The sequence below is a fragment of the Thrips palmi genome, unplaced genomic scaffold, assembly GCF_012932325.1.
Source record: "Thrips palmi isolate BJ-2018 unplaced genomic scaffold, TpBJ-2018v1 HiC_scaffold_1, whole genome shotgun sequence".
Lineage (NCBI taxonomy): Eukaryota > Metazoa > Arthropoda > Insecta > Thysanoptera > Thripidae > Thrips > Thrips palmi.
The window spans coordinates 3,883,077-3,900,981 of record NW_023144620.1 but is presented as its reverse complement, the minus strand read 5'-3'; the positions used below and the strand labels follow the sequence as shown (position 1 = coordinate 3,900,981).

Sequence of the window (17,905 nt, the reverse complement as noted above, 5' to 3'; positions counted from 1 at the left end):
CAGGTCAGAAATGTTGTTGCGGTAGCGGAGGAAGCGTAGCCAGCAGAAAATTGGGCCCGCGGCTTCTTCCATCCTGAATCTTAGTATAGTATGTTTATCTATTCTTCTCAGAAAATATTTCGCTCAAATAAATACATGAATAAACGGAAGGCTTAATTTCCCATGAAAGCTCGTGCCATGAAGCAGAGCACAATGGTGGTGGCCTTCGCCATTGTCCGTGAGGGGGCTCAGCCTGCGGCCCCAGTGTGCCCCAGTGCACCTGGAACGCCGGGAACAAGGACCGCCGGACCGACTAACTGGATCTGCCTGATGCCTGATCGGTGAAGCCCCGCAGCCCGCACAGCTCCACCATGGCTCCACGTACCGCCCCGGGGTGCGGAACGGAGCGGTCGCAGCTGTGCCGGACACAGATGCTTGATGTGGCCCGCCCTGGCCGCCCCCTCCCCGAGGCCCCGGTCCTGCTCCTGACCTAATTGCCATTGTCGACGTTCTGGCCGCGCGGCACCGCGCAGCACTTCGCAGCACAGCGCAGCGCGGAGGGAGGGCCCGCCCCCGCCGCCCGCACCGCGCCACCGCGCCACCGCCACGCCGCAGCCCGCAGTGTAGCGGCCGGCCCGCCCGCTAAAAGGTGTCCCGAGCGATCACTTGGCGCCCTGAAGCCCGATAATTCCTCTGGCCGTGGGGCTGGCCCGGGGCTGGCCGCAAAGCCCGCAAAGCAACCTCCTGTTGCCCCCCTCCCACCCCCGGTCCCACGCACCCCACCCCCCTGGCCGCCCCTGGCCGCCCCTGGAGTGTGACGTCACGAGACTCCGCTGCGTCTGGAGCAACAAAATCGATGCCTTCACCCAGTTCGCCCCTACCGCCCGGACCCTGGCCCCTCCACCCCCAACCACTCTACCCTCGGCAACCCCCGCAGGCCGCACGCCACACACATATACATTCATCCATGCACACAAACACACTGTGGATGGTACGTTTTTGCTACTTACACTCACACACACACACTCGCACACACACTCGCGCGCACACGCCTCGGCTCCTCGGCTTCATCAATAACGCCACGAAACTGGCTAAGCAGTGCGGCCTAGTCCTAGAGATCAGCCTGCCAGCCCCACCAGGCCGCCCCGCCGCGACGGGCTTGGTGGCTGTCAGGTGGATCTAGATAAGAAGGGAGGCAGCGACGCTGCTTCCCCCAAACAAGAATATTTGGCGCGGCTGCCTTGGTTCGGTGCCATAAATCGGCCCCCGCCCGACCCGCATTATTTATCGTCCCGAATCCCAGTCGCCGCCGAGATGGCCCTGACCTACAAGCGGGCCGACGCGGGATGACGGACAGACGGGGGGTCGGAGGGCCGGAGGGTCGGGGGACGGATCCACCAAAGCCGAGTTGGACTCGCTGCAATAACAGTTTGATTGAGGCGGCGGCTGTGTACAGTGGTACAGTCGGGTACAGTAGTACAGTGTACACACGACGGCCGCCGCGGGCAACGCGCAACGCCCCAGGGCGGCGTGGTGAGCCAGGAGGCCTGCAAGCCTGGAAATGCCGGAGGGCTTCGGGAACACTGCCTCTAATCTGGGGGGACTGGAAGGGGTCTAGGGCCGTGTAAGTCCGCTGGATGGCCTACGCTGGAAAACCTCTGGAGCACCGCCGTCTCCGCTGGATCGGCCCCACCCCCATGGAAATGATTATAATTTTTTTTATATAATACATATAAACGTCGTATAACTTGCGTGTTTTTTACAGACTTTTTATAAAAGGTTTATTTGTTTTGTACAAAACCATTATAAATCTGCTTATATTTGGATATAAAATCTTCTTAAATGGGGGGAAAATATGAAGAACGTATATTGTGAGTTATATTTGAAGTATAAGATCAATTTTAAATGGGTTATAATTGAGTGTATAAAATATAAACGCAGTTATAAACGAGTAAGATTAGGTAATTATAACTTTGTTTTACAAACCTTTTGGTTCAAAGTATATAAACAAGTTATTTTTTAACTACATTTAAAATATCGTAGATTTATGTGACTGAAAACAATGTCACCATAAATAGTGGATTTATAACTGACGTTTTAACTGCGTATAAGGTGTGTTGTACTTTGGCGACACCTATACCTAATGTACCATACCATCCATGTATATGGAATATAATCGTTTTATAGGCACAAAGATAAACGAGATTATTACTCTTCCGTGTGTAAATTAAATGTAGAAAAGTGACACTTTATAATTTGTTTATAAAATTTATGAACAACGCCGACAGATGGCGTTAGTGTCGCTCCTCAGCTATTTTCTCCGAAATTTGGCCCTCCTTCCACTAGGAAGTGACTAGAATGTTCAAAATAGGTGTCATATTGAAGAACATGATGGGACTAATGTTTTAAGTGCAGCGCGGCATCAACAGGCCGATGCACACCTATGCTATTGAGCGTTGTCATTATTCTCTCGCATGTGGCTAGCAGTTGGAGTTTACTTAGGTATCGGGGACTCCACGACTAGAGTCTGGGGTCTCCCCTATGGGGAGTTGAGCGGGAGGAATTTTTGATACCCACTCCATGGTTGTGCTGAGGCATGGCCGGGAGAGAGGGTGAATGTAGGCCTTGAGAACATGGCCACTGCCTCCTAACATGAGCAAACTACTTACTGCCTTGGTAGAGAATTTAGTAATTATAAACCGAATATATTGCTTTTAACCCAACATTATAATGTGCCACTATATTTCTTTTATAAATGAAATATAATATTTGGCCAATTCTTTGTAAAAACTTTATATCTGAATTATATATTTTTATAAAATGTTTCTATGTCTTTGTTTCTGATATATAATATTGATATAATTAGATATATTGTTTTTATACGTGTCATGTATCAAACTTATAAATGCAGAATGTTTCACATTATAACAATTTTATATTGTTATTACATGACGTATATAAATCAAATTATAATTATTTCCATGGGGGCAAAGCTCGGCATGCGCAAGTTTGGCTCCAGTTTTGGCGGCATGGCTCTTGCCTGCTCTTGGCGCGCACGCCTGCAGCCTGCTGCCTGCGGCCCTGGCGCCCCGGCTCCCTTCAGGGCGTAGACCGCACCGTGGGGAGTAGGGTGGTGAGACCGGCAGGGATGCAACCCTGAAGGGCCCGGAAGGGTTCCCAGCAGGCCCGGCGGGGCAGAGCGAGCCGACAGCGTCGGCCGTTAACGCGCCGCGGTAACCACGTGGAGGCCGCCGCGCCGCGGGCGTTGCTCAGGGCCAGGCGGCCAGGCACCGGCCGGGCTGGTCACGTGGTCGAGGGGACACCGCGGGGGCACGGCGGGGGTGGGGGCGAGGACACCCCTGCGAGGTGCGCGTCAGCCCTGCGCAGAGCTGCACCCCCTCCCCGGGGCCGCTCCAGCCCTGCCGTTCCAGCTACCTAGCCCCGCCGCCCCCCGCGCCCCCCGCCCCCTCCTGGCTGGGCGGGCATCGCAGCCGCACTGCAGAGGCACCCCTCGCTGCGCTACGGTGCGCCACGCTGCGCCAGGCAAGGCAGGCTAGCCGGGCACGCCGGTGTACGCGGTGTGTACACCGCGCCGCGCCGCCGCAGCGTCCCCGCGGCCACCTAGACACACGTCGGGGCGCGGGGAGGCAGGGGGCGCCAGGTGTGGGCAGGGGACCGCCTGGGAAATCAAACGTCCATTTCTGTGGGGAATCCGTTTGGTTGGTGTGGAAGCCTGGCGGGGGTGGTGGGTGGGGCAGGCCGACGACGGCACTGTAAGGGCCAACTGCGCTGCTCTGCGCCGTGCGCGTCCAAGCGCGCAAGTCCGTCGAAATGAAAGTGCGAATGGCGACGCGTGTACCACTGATTCCGAACAGCCGTGTCCTCGCCCTGTCTGTCGACGCGTGCGGCGTTCCGTGGGAGTGCGAGAGAGACAGACCGCGGTTGGGCGGCGCGGCGAGAGGCGTCGCGGCGCGCGTCGGTTTCCGCCCGGATAAGTGGGTCCCTCGAGGTGTCCTTGACAGGGCAATGACTAGACTAGGTCGCGGCGAAGCGAAGCGAAGGGCCGCAAAAAGGAGCGACGCCATGGCGCTGTCCTGGGACAGCTGAGGACGAAGACGACGAAGGGCAGGAAGTGGAGAAAAAGGCTGATGAAGCTAGATTGTCACTCACCCGGGGCCTCCAGTGGCCCGGCCGGGGCACGGCACGGCACTCCAGCGCCTGGGGGCGAGTTGAGCATGACGGCGCCCCCCCCCCCAAAAGAGAAGGTTTTCAATTTTCTTGGAAAAAAAAGAATTTTTGCGCATGAGAAAAAGTTCGGGACAAAAACATGTTTTCTTTTCAAAATACTAAAAGTGAGTTTGTTTCATCCTGTTCTTGATCCAAGAAGTCATCCTTTTGGGTGCGGCGCGGCGCTGTCCTCTGCGAGGGGAGGGTGGCAGGGGGCGGCCGTCGGGGCCGCTACAAGCAGCACGCGCGTTTTGGAAGTTACGCGACTCCAGCTCTGTAAAGAGTCCCTCACGGTGGAAACTTGGGCGAAGCGAAACTTGTGTATTTTGCGCTGTTGCCCTCGTCCGCCGTCCCGGCCGCCTCGGTGCAGGCAGGGCCTGGCGGGGCCTGACAGTGTATCGTCGGGGTGTCCACACTCCAGTGGTTTTCTGCTTCGCCCTGGCCGGTGAAACGCCCTGCCGTGGGGCGAAGGCAGCTAAGGCAAGGCCGCCGGGCAATAAATCATTCATAATACGGCCGCCGTGGTACAGCCAGGACAAAAAATAAGAAAAAAAACCCTCTGAAGAAACGAGAATGTGTTTACGGAGGTTTTCAGCGGCGTGCGTCCTCGCCACTCTTCTGGCGTGTTTGTTGGCGCCGTCCTGGCCTTCTCCGATGGCCGGCCTAGCCGAGTGGCTCATGGCTACTCGGTGCGTGGTCGCGTGGTCGCGTGCGTGACGTCAGTGGCGGCTAATTTTAAGTCTCTCGGAGACGGCCGTGGCGCCGTGGCGGGCGGCCGGGCGGATGGCGAGGGCGGATGGGCCTGGGCCCCGCCAGCGCGCCAGCGACGTGGGTAGGGTCAGTGGCGCGGGGCCGTGTAAGCCGCCCAAGAAAACAACAACAAAAACAACGTCCTTGTTTATTTTCGACCGTCATTAATTCCGTAATTAAGACAAGCCTTTCATCGCGACCCTCGTCCAAAGTGAGTGTGTACAGCGCCACCGCGGGCACCGCGCGCCACCGTGGCCGCGCGGCGGCGGCTGTGCCTCCGGCTCCGGGCGCCGCGCCGCCGCCGCGCTCCCTGCTTACATATTCAGCGGCCAAAAAGACGGAAAGCTTTTATTATTTTCGGCCGTATTTTCATTTTGCCCCACTTTGCCGCGGCTTGGCTTCTTTGTGGCCGTGATGGCTTCATCGAGGGCTCTGAGTTCGCTCTAGCGCGGCGAGGGCCTCGGCGAGGGCTCCAAGGACCGGCCACTTCGGCGACATCGCGCTGCATCTGGCATCATGGCCATCTCTCGCCCTCTCTCTCTCTCCCTCTCCCCCCCCCCCTTCTCTCTCTCTCCCTCTGTCCCTTTCTTCCTCTGTCCCTCTGTCCCTCCCTCTCTCTGTCTCTGTCTCTCTCCCACTCAGCCAAAGGAAAGACTAATGAGTGCGAGAGAGACGGAGCGACGTCAGCGGTTTCGGAAACTCCTGCTGCTGCCGTGGCCGTGGCCCTCCCCTTGCGTCTGTTTGCTGCCATTCGAGGGCCAGGGCGGCCGGGGCACCGCGCTGCCTTCTAATCAAGGACCGACTTGGTGGCGGTGAGCGAGTCTCCGGCAACCGGACGCCGCCGTGCCGCCGTGCCGCCGGTCTGCGCGAACACGAGCACCTTGCCCGCGGCCCGGACGCACAGTGGGCCAGGAGACCGGCGAAGGCGGCCAAAACTCAAGACGCCTATTCCGGACTGTTTACGTCGGGCATGTTCTCATTTTAGTTTGCTGTGTGGAAAACGATACTGCCCTCTGCGTACACGTTGTGCGGACGATAGTTCTTGTCGGGATGGGCCAGCTAACTATCCCAGTGCTCGCAAAACTAATTGTCTCTCGGGGGCTTGTAGTGCACTCGTGCGTCTGCCTCGCCCCACCACGCCACCACGCCCTCGACCAAGGCCTCCCTCCACATGCGGCGTCCAACCTCTCTCGACACAAGCTGGCTAGCCGGCGACGAGCTCACCTCGCCCCGCCGCGCCGCGTCGGAAATACCCCACGCGCCCGAGAGACACTCACCGCAGAGATATCCCGCGGCGGGGCGTGGAGCGGGGGGTATCTGCGCTCGCGCCCCCTCCCCAGAGAGGAGGCTTATTTCATCAGGCACGCGCCACGCGCCGCGCGAGGGGCTCTGTGTGCTGTAGGGGGCTCCTCGCCAAGCACGCCCCGCCCGGCCCCGGCCGCCGAGCCACCTGGGACTGTGTTGTGCCGTGTTTACTCATTTCCACGGCCCCGAGCAAATAAGCACTGAAGGAACACGCACGAGAAGTAGTAAGAAGCTCTCTCTGTATCGACTGCCTCCACGGAGCCCCGCCTCGCTGTCCACGTCATGACCTCCTCCATGTCCTCGTGCACGACCTCGTGCAGGAATAGCCCCAGCGTCTCGCCGCGGCAGATTCAACGGGGCAAATTTATTGAAGGGCGCATGGCTTCGGCGTATGACGCCGTGCCTTCCGCCGTACCGTCAACGAGTTACGACCCCCCGCGGAGCGCGCCCCCCCCCCCTGCCGCTGCTCCCGGCGATTCCAGCAAGCGTAAAGCCGGGGGATGACCATTCCGCCGGCAATCAGGGCACTTGTGCGTCTCACCTGCCTGCGGTGCCGCGGTGCCGGGGTTTCATATCCCGGCGCCGCCACTCCGAGGAAACGTCGCTCTGCGGGGGGAGGGGGGGGGAGACGCCGTCGGCGCACCCCGCCAGAATCCTTTTCCTTCAAGTTCGACTTGCCGTGAGTCGTGAGTCATTGTCGCAGGGCGGGGCCGGGCGGCGCTCCACTTGGCTGGTGTCCCCGTCGCGTCGTCGGCGACCTGCCCCACCGTCGAGGCCAATTCCAAGTTCCGACTCAGCACTCCAGCAGTGCCGAGGCCGCCCTGCCGGCGTGGTGAACCAGTTCCCAAGTTGTTTTGCCGTCTCGCCGCCACGCGAGACTCCGCGGCGCCGCTCATGGTCGCCTCCAGGACGGCCGTCGCCTACCTCGCGGCGTCGCGGCGCCCTACCTGGGCGGGGTGCGCCCGGCGCGGCCCAACGGGGACGCACGCCGGCCCGGCGCCTCCTTGGATTGGCTGGCGGCAGGGGCGGGCCGGGCCGGGCGGGGACGGAAAGTTCCGGCGGCAAGGTCATCCCATTGGCGGTGGGGGACTGCGGGTCCTTCTGCGGGGTGTTGGTGTTGGCGGCACTGTTTAGCGCAGCGTGGCGCGGCGTGGCGCGGCGCCGCGGGCCGATGCGGCAGTGCAGCTCGCCGCCCTCGGCGCCCTCGGCCCGGCCGGCAGTCTTGTCAGCCCTTCCGCCGTGTCCACTTGGTCTCGACGACTCGACATGCCGTCCGCCGGGACTGGAGCTGGAACGGCCGAGCCCAGCGCCCCGTGGAGCCATCGCCGTGGTCGCGGCTTCGAATCCCCGTGCTGCCGAGGGTTCTGCTGAGACTTGCCGGCAGGCCGTCCTCGCGTTGACGTGGTGATGCCAGCGTCGCGCTGCTAGCTGGTGAGCACTGGAGCGGTGGCAATCATGGTTCCGTCGGTTCGCGGCGACAACGGCGTGCCAACAGTGTGGCGCGCGGTACACAGTGCAGGCACCGGCCGCGGTGGAAACTTTGGCTGTTACACTGAGTGCGGCGATTTGGCTACTCAACGTGGTGCTCCATCAGCCGCAGCCGCCGCACGCGTCGCAGCCGCATCGACTACACGGCTGCGTGGCGTAGCGTGGCGGTGCGGCACGCCACTCGGTGATCCACTCGGCGTGCTGCTGTTTCGATTAGTTTGCCGCCCCGTGGAAGAGCGCGTCTCGTCACGTCGCCGCCGTGACGGTTTAATATTCCTGCCGCACCCCGCGGCCGCGACGCGCGAGTATTAGAAGCTGAGGCCGCCAGATCGTTCCGATTCAAACTCGCGGAGGGAGAGGGAGAGAGCGCCAAGCCCGGCCAAGCCCGGCCAAGCCGCGCCACTCATATCGTTATTTCTCTCCCCTTTGTGTTTTATTTCGTTGGCGCCGACACTGCGCCACAGCGTGCCAAAAGGCCTGCTGCTGCTGCGGCAGTTGCGGCGCGCGCTTTTAATGCCGATTCTCTCTTTCTCTCTTTTGTGCATTTCTTTTTGACGACGGCGAGTACGCGCTTGTAAAATGCCCTCGAGCTGCTTCCCCACCGCCTCCCCGCTGCCCCTGCAGGACGTGGACAGTAACGAGTAGGCCTGCTGCTGGCCTGCCTTCCCCCCCTTATCCGCGGGCCTCCCTGCAATGCGGGCGCTCTGCCAAGGCGCGGGTACGGGGCTCGGTGCAGTGCTACAGATTGGGTAGGGGAGGGGGTACACTCTGCATCCCTGAAGTGGCAGCATTGTCTGCTCGACCCCCGCCCACCCCAGGCAGCGCAGGCTTTCGTGTAGACACCTTGCGCTCCGCCCCGCCGCCCCGCCGCCCCCGGCCGCCCCCGCCGCCCCCGCCGCCCCGGCGCCCCGGCGCCCGGCCGCCCCCGGGCCGCCCCCGCCGCCCCCCCGGCCGCCCCCCACCTCATCAGAAGACATTATCGTTGTGTCCTGAATACATTTTTCTGTAATCCTCCGACGACTCTGTCTTTCCGCTGCGGGAGGATTCTTTCGGCGCAAGTCTTCCTGGTCATTTTTTCTCGTCTTCCATATTCATGAGACGCGACCGTCTTCTACAGCACCTGGCGAACCGCGAGCCGCGCGACGACCGTCTAATTTGTGGGAAAAGGGTGTTTCCGTAGGAAGTACGTTGTTAACGACTCCCTTCGGAGGGGGCTCGCGGCGGAGGGGCACATAATGCAGAATATATTTACAGGCGCACCCAACAAAAAATAGCAAACAACAACACAATGGTGGGGGGGGGGGAATAAAAATAATTGGAAGATGGCGCAAGGGCGGCAGGGTACTGGGGGCCGAAGGGCTAAAGCGCCGCAAGGCAGAAACTGCCAGAAAGAGCAAAGGGCCGTCCGAGGGCGGAGGGGGCGTGGGGCGTGGGCGGGGGGCCAAGGCAGGCCAAGGGCTCGCCGACTGATGTTCGTGTTATTCCGCCGCGGGCCCTGTGGCGCTCGGCGCTCACTCGGCTCGGCTCGTCTCGACTCGGCTCGGCTCGGCGTGTCCGTTTGTTTGTGCTGGTTCCTTGTTGACTTTGGTCCGGCCGACGGGCCCAAGCCGCCAAGCCGCCCCGGCCTCTGGCCGCCCCTGGCCGCCGTGTGATACATGACGGCTTGATGCCGCGCCCGGCCCGGCCAGGTCGGCCCGAAGACGAACGGCCGCCAGGAGGTTCCGCGGAGCGAAGAAAAGTGCCGCCGGCACGCTCGGGAAGGTTTCTCTCTCCCTTTCTCCCTAAGGCCGCCTGTCCTCTTCTGTCGCGAGGTGGACGAATCTGACGCATTAGCCGGGGACGCATCGAAGCCAAGGGCTGATTAGACAAGTTGGCGCGGCCAGTCCGGTATTTCGTTTTGAAAAGTTTTCGAAATGTTCTCTGGAGCAAAGTTGGATGTCGACCCTCTTCTTCGGCGAGTCTGATGGAAGTGTTGTGTATGTCCACGCCCCGCCTCTCGCCGTCGCCACTCTGCTGGACCAATTCCACCTGCCGCAGTGAGAGTAGCCTTCCGATATCGGGACGGGGCGGGGCTGCGGGGCTGGGGCTGCCGGGATGGGGCCGGGGCTCTCAGCGTCCCTCGCAACCAATTACCAACCGATGTGTGATCTGCTGGTGGGAGGAGCCCCCTCGGCTCCACTCGGAGCGTTATCTCTCAGGCTTCGGAACCAATTATTCTTCTCCGCCTTCGCAGAAACTGCCCAAAAAGTTGCCGTAATGCGCACGGCTTTGGCCTGACGGCGCGTTCGACGGGGCGAGCACTTAGTCCTTGCGAAACCCGTGAAACCCTGGGCGCGCTGGCAGCTCTTTATCGCACAGCCAGATTGAATGGCAGGTGGGGCCCTTGCGCTGACAGACGACGCCGGCCTCGACGCCATCGCCGTCCAAAGGAGCTGTGTCCCAGGGGCGGTAGGGCAGCGCCAGCACGGCCATGCCTCCACAGAGACTCTCGCCTTGGCTCGCAGCCGTGCCTACGCCGTGCCTGCCCCGTGCCGCGGCGTCCGCGCGGGGGCTGTGGCTGTGCTGGTGCTGCCGCCACTGCCTCCGCTGCCGCCGGGGCGGGGCGTGCCTGTGGCCAGGCGGTGCCAGGCGGCCAGTCAGTCGGGCACCGCACCACGAGGCAGAGGCCGCGGCAGGCAGAGCCTCGGGCAGAGCGAGAGGCCAGGCCGCCAGGCCCTCGCAGGTGAGGCCCGCTGGCCCGCCCCGCGCTCGCCACCGGCCCTGCGCGTCGTGGTTGTCACCGAGCTTGACCATGGCGCGCGCGGCGCGTCCCCGCCGGGACATGGTCCAACTGGAGTCCCTGATCGGGGCCTCGCCGTCGTGCGGCAAGCGTCGCAACAGCGAGGGTCCCGGTGCGCGGACGCACAGCCTCCGGCGCAGCAGCAGCAGCAGTAGCACGGACGTCCGCGGCGCGTCGCGACGACACTCCTCCGCCGAGGACGCCACCGCCAAGGCCCTGCTCGCGCCGGCAGCCAAGCGCCGCGGGCTGTCCCTGTGCGTCCCGGGCGTCTCGCGGGCAGGCAGCGGGCACTTCGTCATCCACGAGCAGGCCGAGACGGACGGCGACGAGGTGGGCGATGGCGACCAGCCGCGCCGCCACTCCAGCGGCTGGGGCGACGTGCTCCGACCGCCAGAGCAGGACCTGCACCGCCGCCACAGCGAGGGCGAGCTGCTGCCCGCCAAGGACGCGCAGAGGTCCCCGCGCCCGGCCAGGAGGAGCAGCCGCCCGCGGCTCAGCCGCTCCAGCGACCTGGACCTCGACGACGAAGACCTGAGCGTGGCCACCGAGGGCACCAGCAGTGGCATCACGCCCAGCAGCCCCATTCGCATCACCATGTAAGCCAAGGCCTTGGCCGAGGCCACCGTCGTCGCCGTCCTGTCCCGGTGCACCGTATCGAGTAACCCGTGGGCCCGTGGGCGGCGGGGGGCTCGGCACGGCTCACGGCCCAGCCTTTGAGGAGCGGGATCGCCGGGGCGGCTGGAACGAAAGCCCTATTACGGGTGGACGATTATGGCATCGTCAAAGGGTTACGCTGTCATACTCGGCCTGTGGTCGCCTCTCGAAAATAGCCCCAGTCTTTGCACCCTCCCTCTCCTCCCTCTTGGCCGTGTTGTGGATGGCTGACCACGTGTGTGCCGCGGGGTGTCGCCTGGTGTCGCCCGACGGGCCGCCGCCACACCGCAAGCCGTTGTTGTTTTGTTTCGGTTGCCCCCTCATTTGTAGCGCCCGTTATTTTCGTTGGCGTTTGGCAGCCCGCGGCGGAGCAGGCTGGCCGGGCCGCGAAACCGCCTGGCAGGCCGTCAGGCAGGCCCTCAGGCAGGCCCGTCAGGCAGGCCCTCAGGCAGGCCCTCAGGCAGGCCGTCAGGCAGGCCCTCAGGCAGGCCGTCAGGCAGGCCCTCAGGCAGGCCGTCAGGCAGGCCCTCAGGCAGGCCGTCAGGCAGGCCGTCAGGCAGGCCGTCAGGCAGGCCGTCAGGCAGGCCGTCAGGCAGGCCTCAGGCAGGCCTCAGGGGCTCAGGCAGGCCCTCAGGCAGGCCCTCAGGCAGGCCCTCAGGCAGGCCCTCAGGCAGGCCCTCAGGCAGGCCCTCAGGCAGGCCCTCAGGCAGGCCCTCAGGCAGGCCCTCAGGCAGGCCCTCAGGCAGGCCCTCAGGCAGGCCCTCAGGCAGCTCAGGCAGGCCTCAGGCAGGCCTCAGCAGGCCCTCAGGCAGGCCTCAGAGCAGGCCCTCAGGCAGGCCCTCAGGCAGGCCGCTCAGGCAGGCCGACAGTGCAGGCCCTCAGGCAGGCCTCAGGCAGGCCCTCAGGCAGGCCCTCAGGCAGGCTCAGAGCTCGGCAGGCCCTGGCAGGCCTAGCAGCTCAGGCAGGCCCTCAGCGCAGCGCCCTCAGGCAGGCCCTCAGGCAGGCCTCAGGCAGGCCCAGGCAGGCCCTCAGGCAGGCCCTCGGAGCCTCAGGCAGCCCCAGGCAGGCGTCAGGCCGACGAGCCGACGGCGCCGCCACTAGGCGCCGTCGCGCCGATCGGCACAGTGCGCTCACAGCGCCCGTCGGCAGGCCGAAGAGCGTCTGCCTCGGCACGCCAGGACGTCCCCAGTGCGACAGTCAGGCGGCCTCAGTGCGCCGCCGCTGCGCGTCTCGGCCTCACACCTTGCGCGGCGAAGGCGGCGCCCCGGAGGCCAGAGGCCCCGAGATCCCGAGGCGAGTGGCTGCCATTCAAGGCCACGAGCACGCGCAGCAGGTTCTGCTTGGTTCAGCAGACAGCTGGCCCGCTAGCGCCGCGACTCCTTTCTTATGCAGTTGGCCGACGCGAGCGCTCGGAGCCGCCCTCCCCGTCGGTGGTCATTCGGCCAGGCGCCCAGGCGCCCGTTACATGGCATCAGCAGCCCGACCCTTATTACTCACAGACTCGTCGCACGATCGGACGGCTTCCGTTCAGCCTTTCCGGCCAGGCGGCCTCGCCCGTACAGGCCTTACTGCCCAGCTCGCAGGCAGGGCGGTCCGTTCGCGTTGGCGGCGTGGCAGGCCTACGCCCTCGGCCAGCGCCGCGTCCTCGTCATGGCGGCCCTGCGCCGCGCCCGTTATTGCATTTTTGTTCCCCGCCGCTGACGGCGCGCGGCCCGCAGCGCCACCGCCCCGCCCGCCCCGCCCCGCCCCGCCCCGCAGCCCCGCCCGCGCCCCGCCCACGCCCCGCCACGCCCCGGAACGACGGCCGTCGAAAGGATTTCCTCGTCGTTTCCTCTGGCGACGCGGCAGGCGGCAGCAAGGGCGGCAGCCGGCGGGAAGCACTTCCCTCCCCGAAGCGAGTTTGGCGCCGCGATCCGGACTTATTGGGCCGCCACTCGGTACCGCTCGCTGCAGGTATTAATCCTTTGGAGTTACCGCCCCGGAGTGCGAGAAGGCGAGGGGAGGGGGCTTGGCGCCCGGTCTTCCCGCCCGGGAGGCCCCGTCATCAGTGTGGGTTGGCCGCTGCAATCGGCCGGCCCGCTGGCTGCCGAATGGCCGCCGAAGGGTTGCCGAAGGGCCAGCCGACCAGAGCCAATAGCCATACGGTGCGCCGCATTGGAGGTACCTGTAGATTCCTAGTGCGTGGTACCCTCATGCGTTCCGTTTTATGTACAAAGCGTAGTGAGTCCAGTGCAAACCGTCCCCGCGGCACGCCGTGTGCTTGGCGGAGGCGAAGCACCGTCGGCCTACATGCGTACTCGGACCGGCTGGGCCGGGCTGGGCCGGGCTGAGCTGCGCTGGGCCTCCTAATGACGTGCTCACCCCGGTGGGGCTCTCCCGCTTGCTCCCGCTTGCTGCACACTCTCGCCCTGCTTGTTGGCGTGCTGATGGCAGCGTGAGGGCGCCCGAGTGCCTGGGTCAGTGCACAGTGGAGGGGTGGGAGCGCTGCGCTGGAGGGCGAGAGAGAGAAAGAGAGAAAGACAGTGAGAAGTGACGGCGTGGAGCGCGGCGTGGAGAGCGCCTGCGGGGTAGGCAACACTTGGACACGGGTGCGCGCGTCCCCGGATGTTGCCTACGCTGCAGGCGCTCGGCTCCGCCGCGCTCGCCGCCGCGCTGCCGTTCCACGTTGGCGTGGTTCAGCGGCGCGGTCGTTCCGGCGTTCTATTTTCGTTCCAGACCCTCCAGCCTCGCCCCCTGCTGCCGGCCTGCCGGCCTGCCGGGGCACGTGTCCACTTTCGCGCGACCGTGGCAGTATTTGAACCCCGGACGTTGCTATTTTAGACTAAAGCGCCCGTCCTTTCGGCCGGCAGTTTCGGCTAAAGTTAGCGTGGCTGGAACTTCCTTCCCAGGCGAGGGCGCCGAGGGCGGCAAGCACGTCCCGGCGCCTGCTTGCGGCCTGTTGGCTTGCAGGGCCGCTTGGCCGTAGTGATACAAACGAAGGGCGAGCGCCACATAAAGCAAGCAAACAGCACACCATGCGCGGGGCGGGGCGGCGCGGGGCGGCGCGCCCCAGACAGCATTATGTGTCGGTCAGGCGGGCTGGGAATTACACGCTGAAAGCGATCCGTAAGCGAACGCAAAGTGCTGCACAAACAGAAGCGGGGGGCGGCACGGCAGCGAGGGGCGGCCGGCGGAGCGTGGAGCGGCTACCCTTCTCGCCAGATACAATCTGCGGTGTTGTTGTGCGTGCGTCTGTGTGGGTGTGTTTGCGCGCCGTGTGCTCTGCTGTGTTTTGACTTCCTGCTGGCCGCACCTGCTTTGCAGTGCTTGGCAGTGCTTTGCAGCAGACGTATGTGGTTCGGTTCGTCCGGTCGATGGTGGCGGCGTGCGCGTGGCGCGCGCTCGGTCCGCCTCGCGTGACCGACGACCCGGGTGCGGGCGGGCAGGGCGGGCAGGGCGGGCACCGCCGTGTCGCGTTCGTTCCGCTGACGAGTCTGTTGTTGTTGCAGCTACCGGGCGCCCATTGCCAGCCTGGACTGCATGGAGGAGTTCGCCGGCACCAACGAGCACCTCACGGCCCTGGCTGGCGGCGGCCCGGGGGGAGGCGGCCTGGGTGGAGGCGGCGGGCTCAGCGGCGCGCTCGGCGGCGCGCTCGGCACCTCCACCAAGGAGCAGATGCTGCTGGCGCGCGAGCCGCTGCTGTCCGGCTCGGCCCTCGTCGCTAGGCAGACCAACGTCACGCCCGGCCTGCGCTACCGCAACCTGGGCAAGAGCGGCCTGCGCGTCTCCAACGTCGGGCTGGGTAAGGCAGCACGACTTTTCAAATTGCCGCCAAAGCGCGTCGACGACTACGAGCACCTCCCTTGCAGGCACGTGGGTGACGTTCGGGCCCGGGGTGACGGAGACCGAGGCCGAGAACGTGGTGGTGCTGGCCTACGAGTCCGGCGTCAACCTGTTCGACGTGAGCGAGGCGCACTGTGGGCCGCGCGCCGAGGTGGAGCTTGGCCGCATCCTGCAGCGTCGCCAGTGGAAGCGCTCGTCCTACGTCGTCTGCACCAAGATCTACTGGAACACCAAGTGAGTCCGTCGCACAGTGGGCCGGAAAACCCTCGGGAAGACCGGCGCAGGCGGCCAAAACTCTAGGACGTTTTGAGCTCCAGAGTCGCTAAAGAGGACTGGAAGCGAACGTGAGACCCCACCAATGGATTCCTCGTTCGGAGAGCAATCCAATGGTGGGGTCACACGTTCGGTTCGAGTCCCATTTCGTGAGTCTGGAGCTCGAAACGCGTCCGGATTTTTGACGGTGCTGGTGTGGGGGGAGTGCCGCGTGCCGTGCGGACTGACCGACTCACGTTGTCGCGCAGGTCCGACGAGCGGGGGCTGTCCCGGAAGCACATCATCGAGTCCGTGAAGGCGTCGCTCGCGCGGCTGCAGCTCGCCTACATCGACGTCGTCATCATCCACAAGGCCGACCCCATGTGCCCCATGGAGGGTAAGTCTGAGCGTGTCTCTCGCACCGGTAAGGAATTTCGAATCGCAGTAATTTTAATGACATTGTCGCTGTGGACAGAAATCGTGCGGGCCATGCACCACGTGGTGTGCCAGGGCTGGGCCATGTACTGGGGCACGGCGCGCTGGACGCCCGGCGAGGTCATGGAGGCCTACTCCAACTGCAGGCAGTTCAACTGCACCACCCCGGTGTGCGAGCAGGCCGAGTACCACCTGTTCTGCAGAGACAAGGCGGAGCTCTACATGCCGGAGCTGTACAATAAAATCGGTACGTATCGCCGCACGCTCCAGTCTGTTTCCTGCTTTTCGTCGTGGACCTCCCTAATTTATTTATTTTTGCAGGCGTTGGGCTGATGGCCTGGTCGCCGTTGACCATGGGACTCATTTCGGGTAAATTCGACGAAGCAGGGTTTCCTCTTATAAGTAGATCCTCTTTCAAGGTGAGTCTCAATCCCTTTCAAAATAATTAAGTTATAATAATTAAGTTTGGGAACGCCGTGGCCTTGAATTTAACTCCGTTTGTGTCTCTCCCCCAGAGTAAACGCTCATCCTACAGTTGGACTGAAGACGAAACAGGCGCTACAACTAAAGAAGTAAGTGCGCAGTCAAAGTAAAACAATGCCGGCGAAAAAAGAAATGGTTGCACTTTAGTGCGCTTTGAACCCGCGACCTTGCACTTTGCCCCGCAGACGTACACGTGGATCAAGGAGCGCCTGGAGCCGGAGGAGCTGCGGCGCCAGCAGGACCGGCAGCGCGAGATCTCGCTGGTGGCGGAGCGGCTGGGCTGCACCGTGCCGCAGCTCGCCGTGGCCTGGTGCCTCAAGAACGAGAGCGTGCAGTGCCTGCTGCTGGGGGCCACCTCGCCCGCGCAGCTCTACGAGAGCATCCAGAGCCTCCAGGTACGTTGGGCCGCGTTTCGCCGAGCCGGCCCTGTGGGCTTACAGTGCGTCGGCGACAAAGACTAACGTGTCGGCGCTGTGCAGCTGGTGCCCAAGCTCAACGCCACCACCATGACGGACCTGGAGCGCATCCTGGACAACAAGCCCACCAGGCCCCCCATCGTGTCCACCCTGGCGCTTAGATGACAAACAGTCTGCCCCCCCGGGGGCGTCGGCGGCGTCTCTGGGGGGGCCTCCCCCAAAGACGAGGACAGCCGCGCCCTCGCGGAGGAGCAGACTTCCCAAACGGCCTCGAAAGGAGAAAACAAGGTCAGTTGCTCTTCTTGTTTGTTTCTCTCTCTTTCTCTCTGTTTTTAAAACCCTTCACCGCGGAGCCGCGCCTTCCCCTTCATTAACTTTTTGAATCTCTCCTTTGAAATCGCTTCAATAATCGGAGCGGAACAAGTATATACCAGTGTGGCGGCGGCGGTTTTCCCGTTTCCAGATGGTCTTAGTTTTTGTTGTGTTGGTCGTCGCCAGTTTAGCCCTGCAGCTAGATCCACTTCAGATTAGACGCCCTGAGTGTCCGTCCGCGCGCCCCCGTGTCCGCGTGTCCACGCGCGCGACAGCGAGACAGTCTTTCGACCGCCGAGGCGCCGGCGACAGTCTCCCCATTCACTCATTCACTCTGGTCCGAAGCGGGCGGAGGCCGAAAGACCGAAAGACAAAGAGCCGAATAATTTTGGATTCCCTCCGCTAATTGCAGAGACCCGTCGTCCGTCTCTCTCTCTCTAGTCTCTGCCGCCGAGGCGCTAAGGCGTCCATAAATTAACGTGTCCTGCGCTATTTTAGTCCCTCGGAAACCCTTGCAGCCCCCCTCTCCCCGGTCGCAATCGGTGGCCTCGCCTCACCCCCCCCCCTCTTCCTCCCCTTTCGCGCCATTTCCGCCCCCCTCCCCCTCGGAGCCCTCCATTGTGAGACCCAGACCTTGCCTTTGCCGCCGTGTCGCGACCCCTCCGCCGCGCTGCGCCACTGCGGCGTTCTTACGGCAGGCATCGCGGCATCGCAAATCAATACCCACGCCGTCTGCGAAACATCGAACGAGTGCGGCGGAAGCCCCCCCCCCCCTTCCGGTTGCCTTGGCCACGTGTTCACCTCCGCATTCTGGACAGCGAGTTGAGCCTCTCTTGCACTTCCCCTGCCCGCAGTCCACCACGGACGAAAACGAAACGCGCTGTTTCCCGCTCCCGCAAAACGCAGGATGCACCAACCTGGGCGGAGTAAGTAGCAGCTCTCAGTCTGTGTGTGCACTGTGCGTGTGTATATGTGTGTCTATGTGTGGGTAGCCTCGCCAGTG

The 17,905-nt window shown here is 63.3% G+C and overlaps 1 protein-coding gene across 4 annotated transcripts in view; it reads left to right on the top strand.

Annotated features, from left to right (window-relative positions):
* LOC117642644 (voltage-gated potassium channel subunit beta-2) overlaps positions 1-17,905 on the top strand; it is a 42,049-nt gene that overhangs the window by 22,770 nt on the left and 1,374 nt on the right. For 2 of the 4 annotated variants that reach the window (XM_034381065.1, XM_034381049.1), the window contains exons 2-10: positions 14,671-14,963; positions 15,031-15,238; positions 15,526-15,653; positions 15,732-15,938; positions 16,013-16,110; positions 16,207-16,263; positions 16,360-16,569; positions 16,654-16,878; positions 17,757-17,828. In XM_034381065.1, the coding sequence (XP_034236956.1) occupies positions 14,702-14,963; positions 15,031-15,238; positions 15,526-15,653; positions 15,732-15,938; positions 16,013-16,110; positions 16,207-16,263; positions 16,360-16,569; positions 16,654-16,755 (1,272 nt within the window). In that variant the 5' untranslated portion in view covers positions 14,671-14,701 and the 3' untranslated portion in view covers positions 16,756-16,878; positions 17,757-17,828. Of the gene's footprint in view, positions 1-11,022; positions 11,125-14,670; positions 14,964-15,030; positions 15,239-15,525; positions 15,654-15,731; positions 15,939-16,012; positions 16,111-16,206; positions 16,264-16,359; positions 16,570-16,653; positions 16,879-17,756; positions 17,829-17,905 lie in introns of those variants that run through there. The other 2 variants (XM_034381072.1, XM_034381059.1) reach the window with 2 other exon arrangements.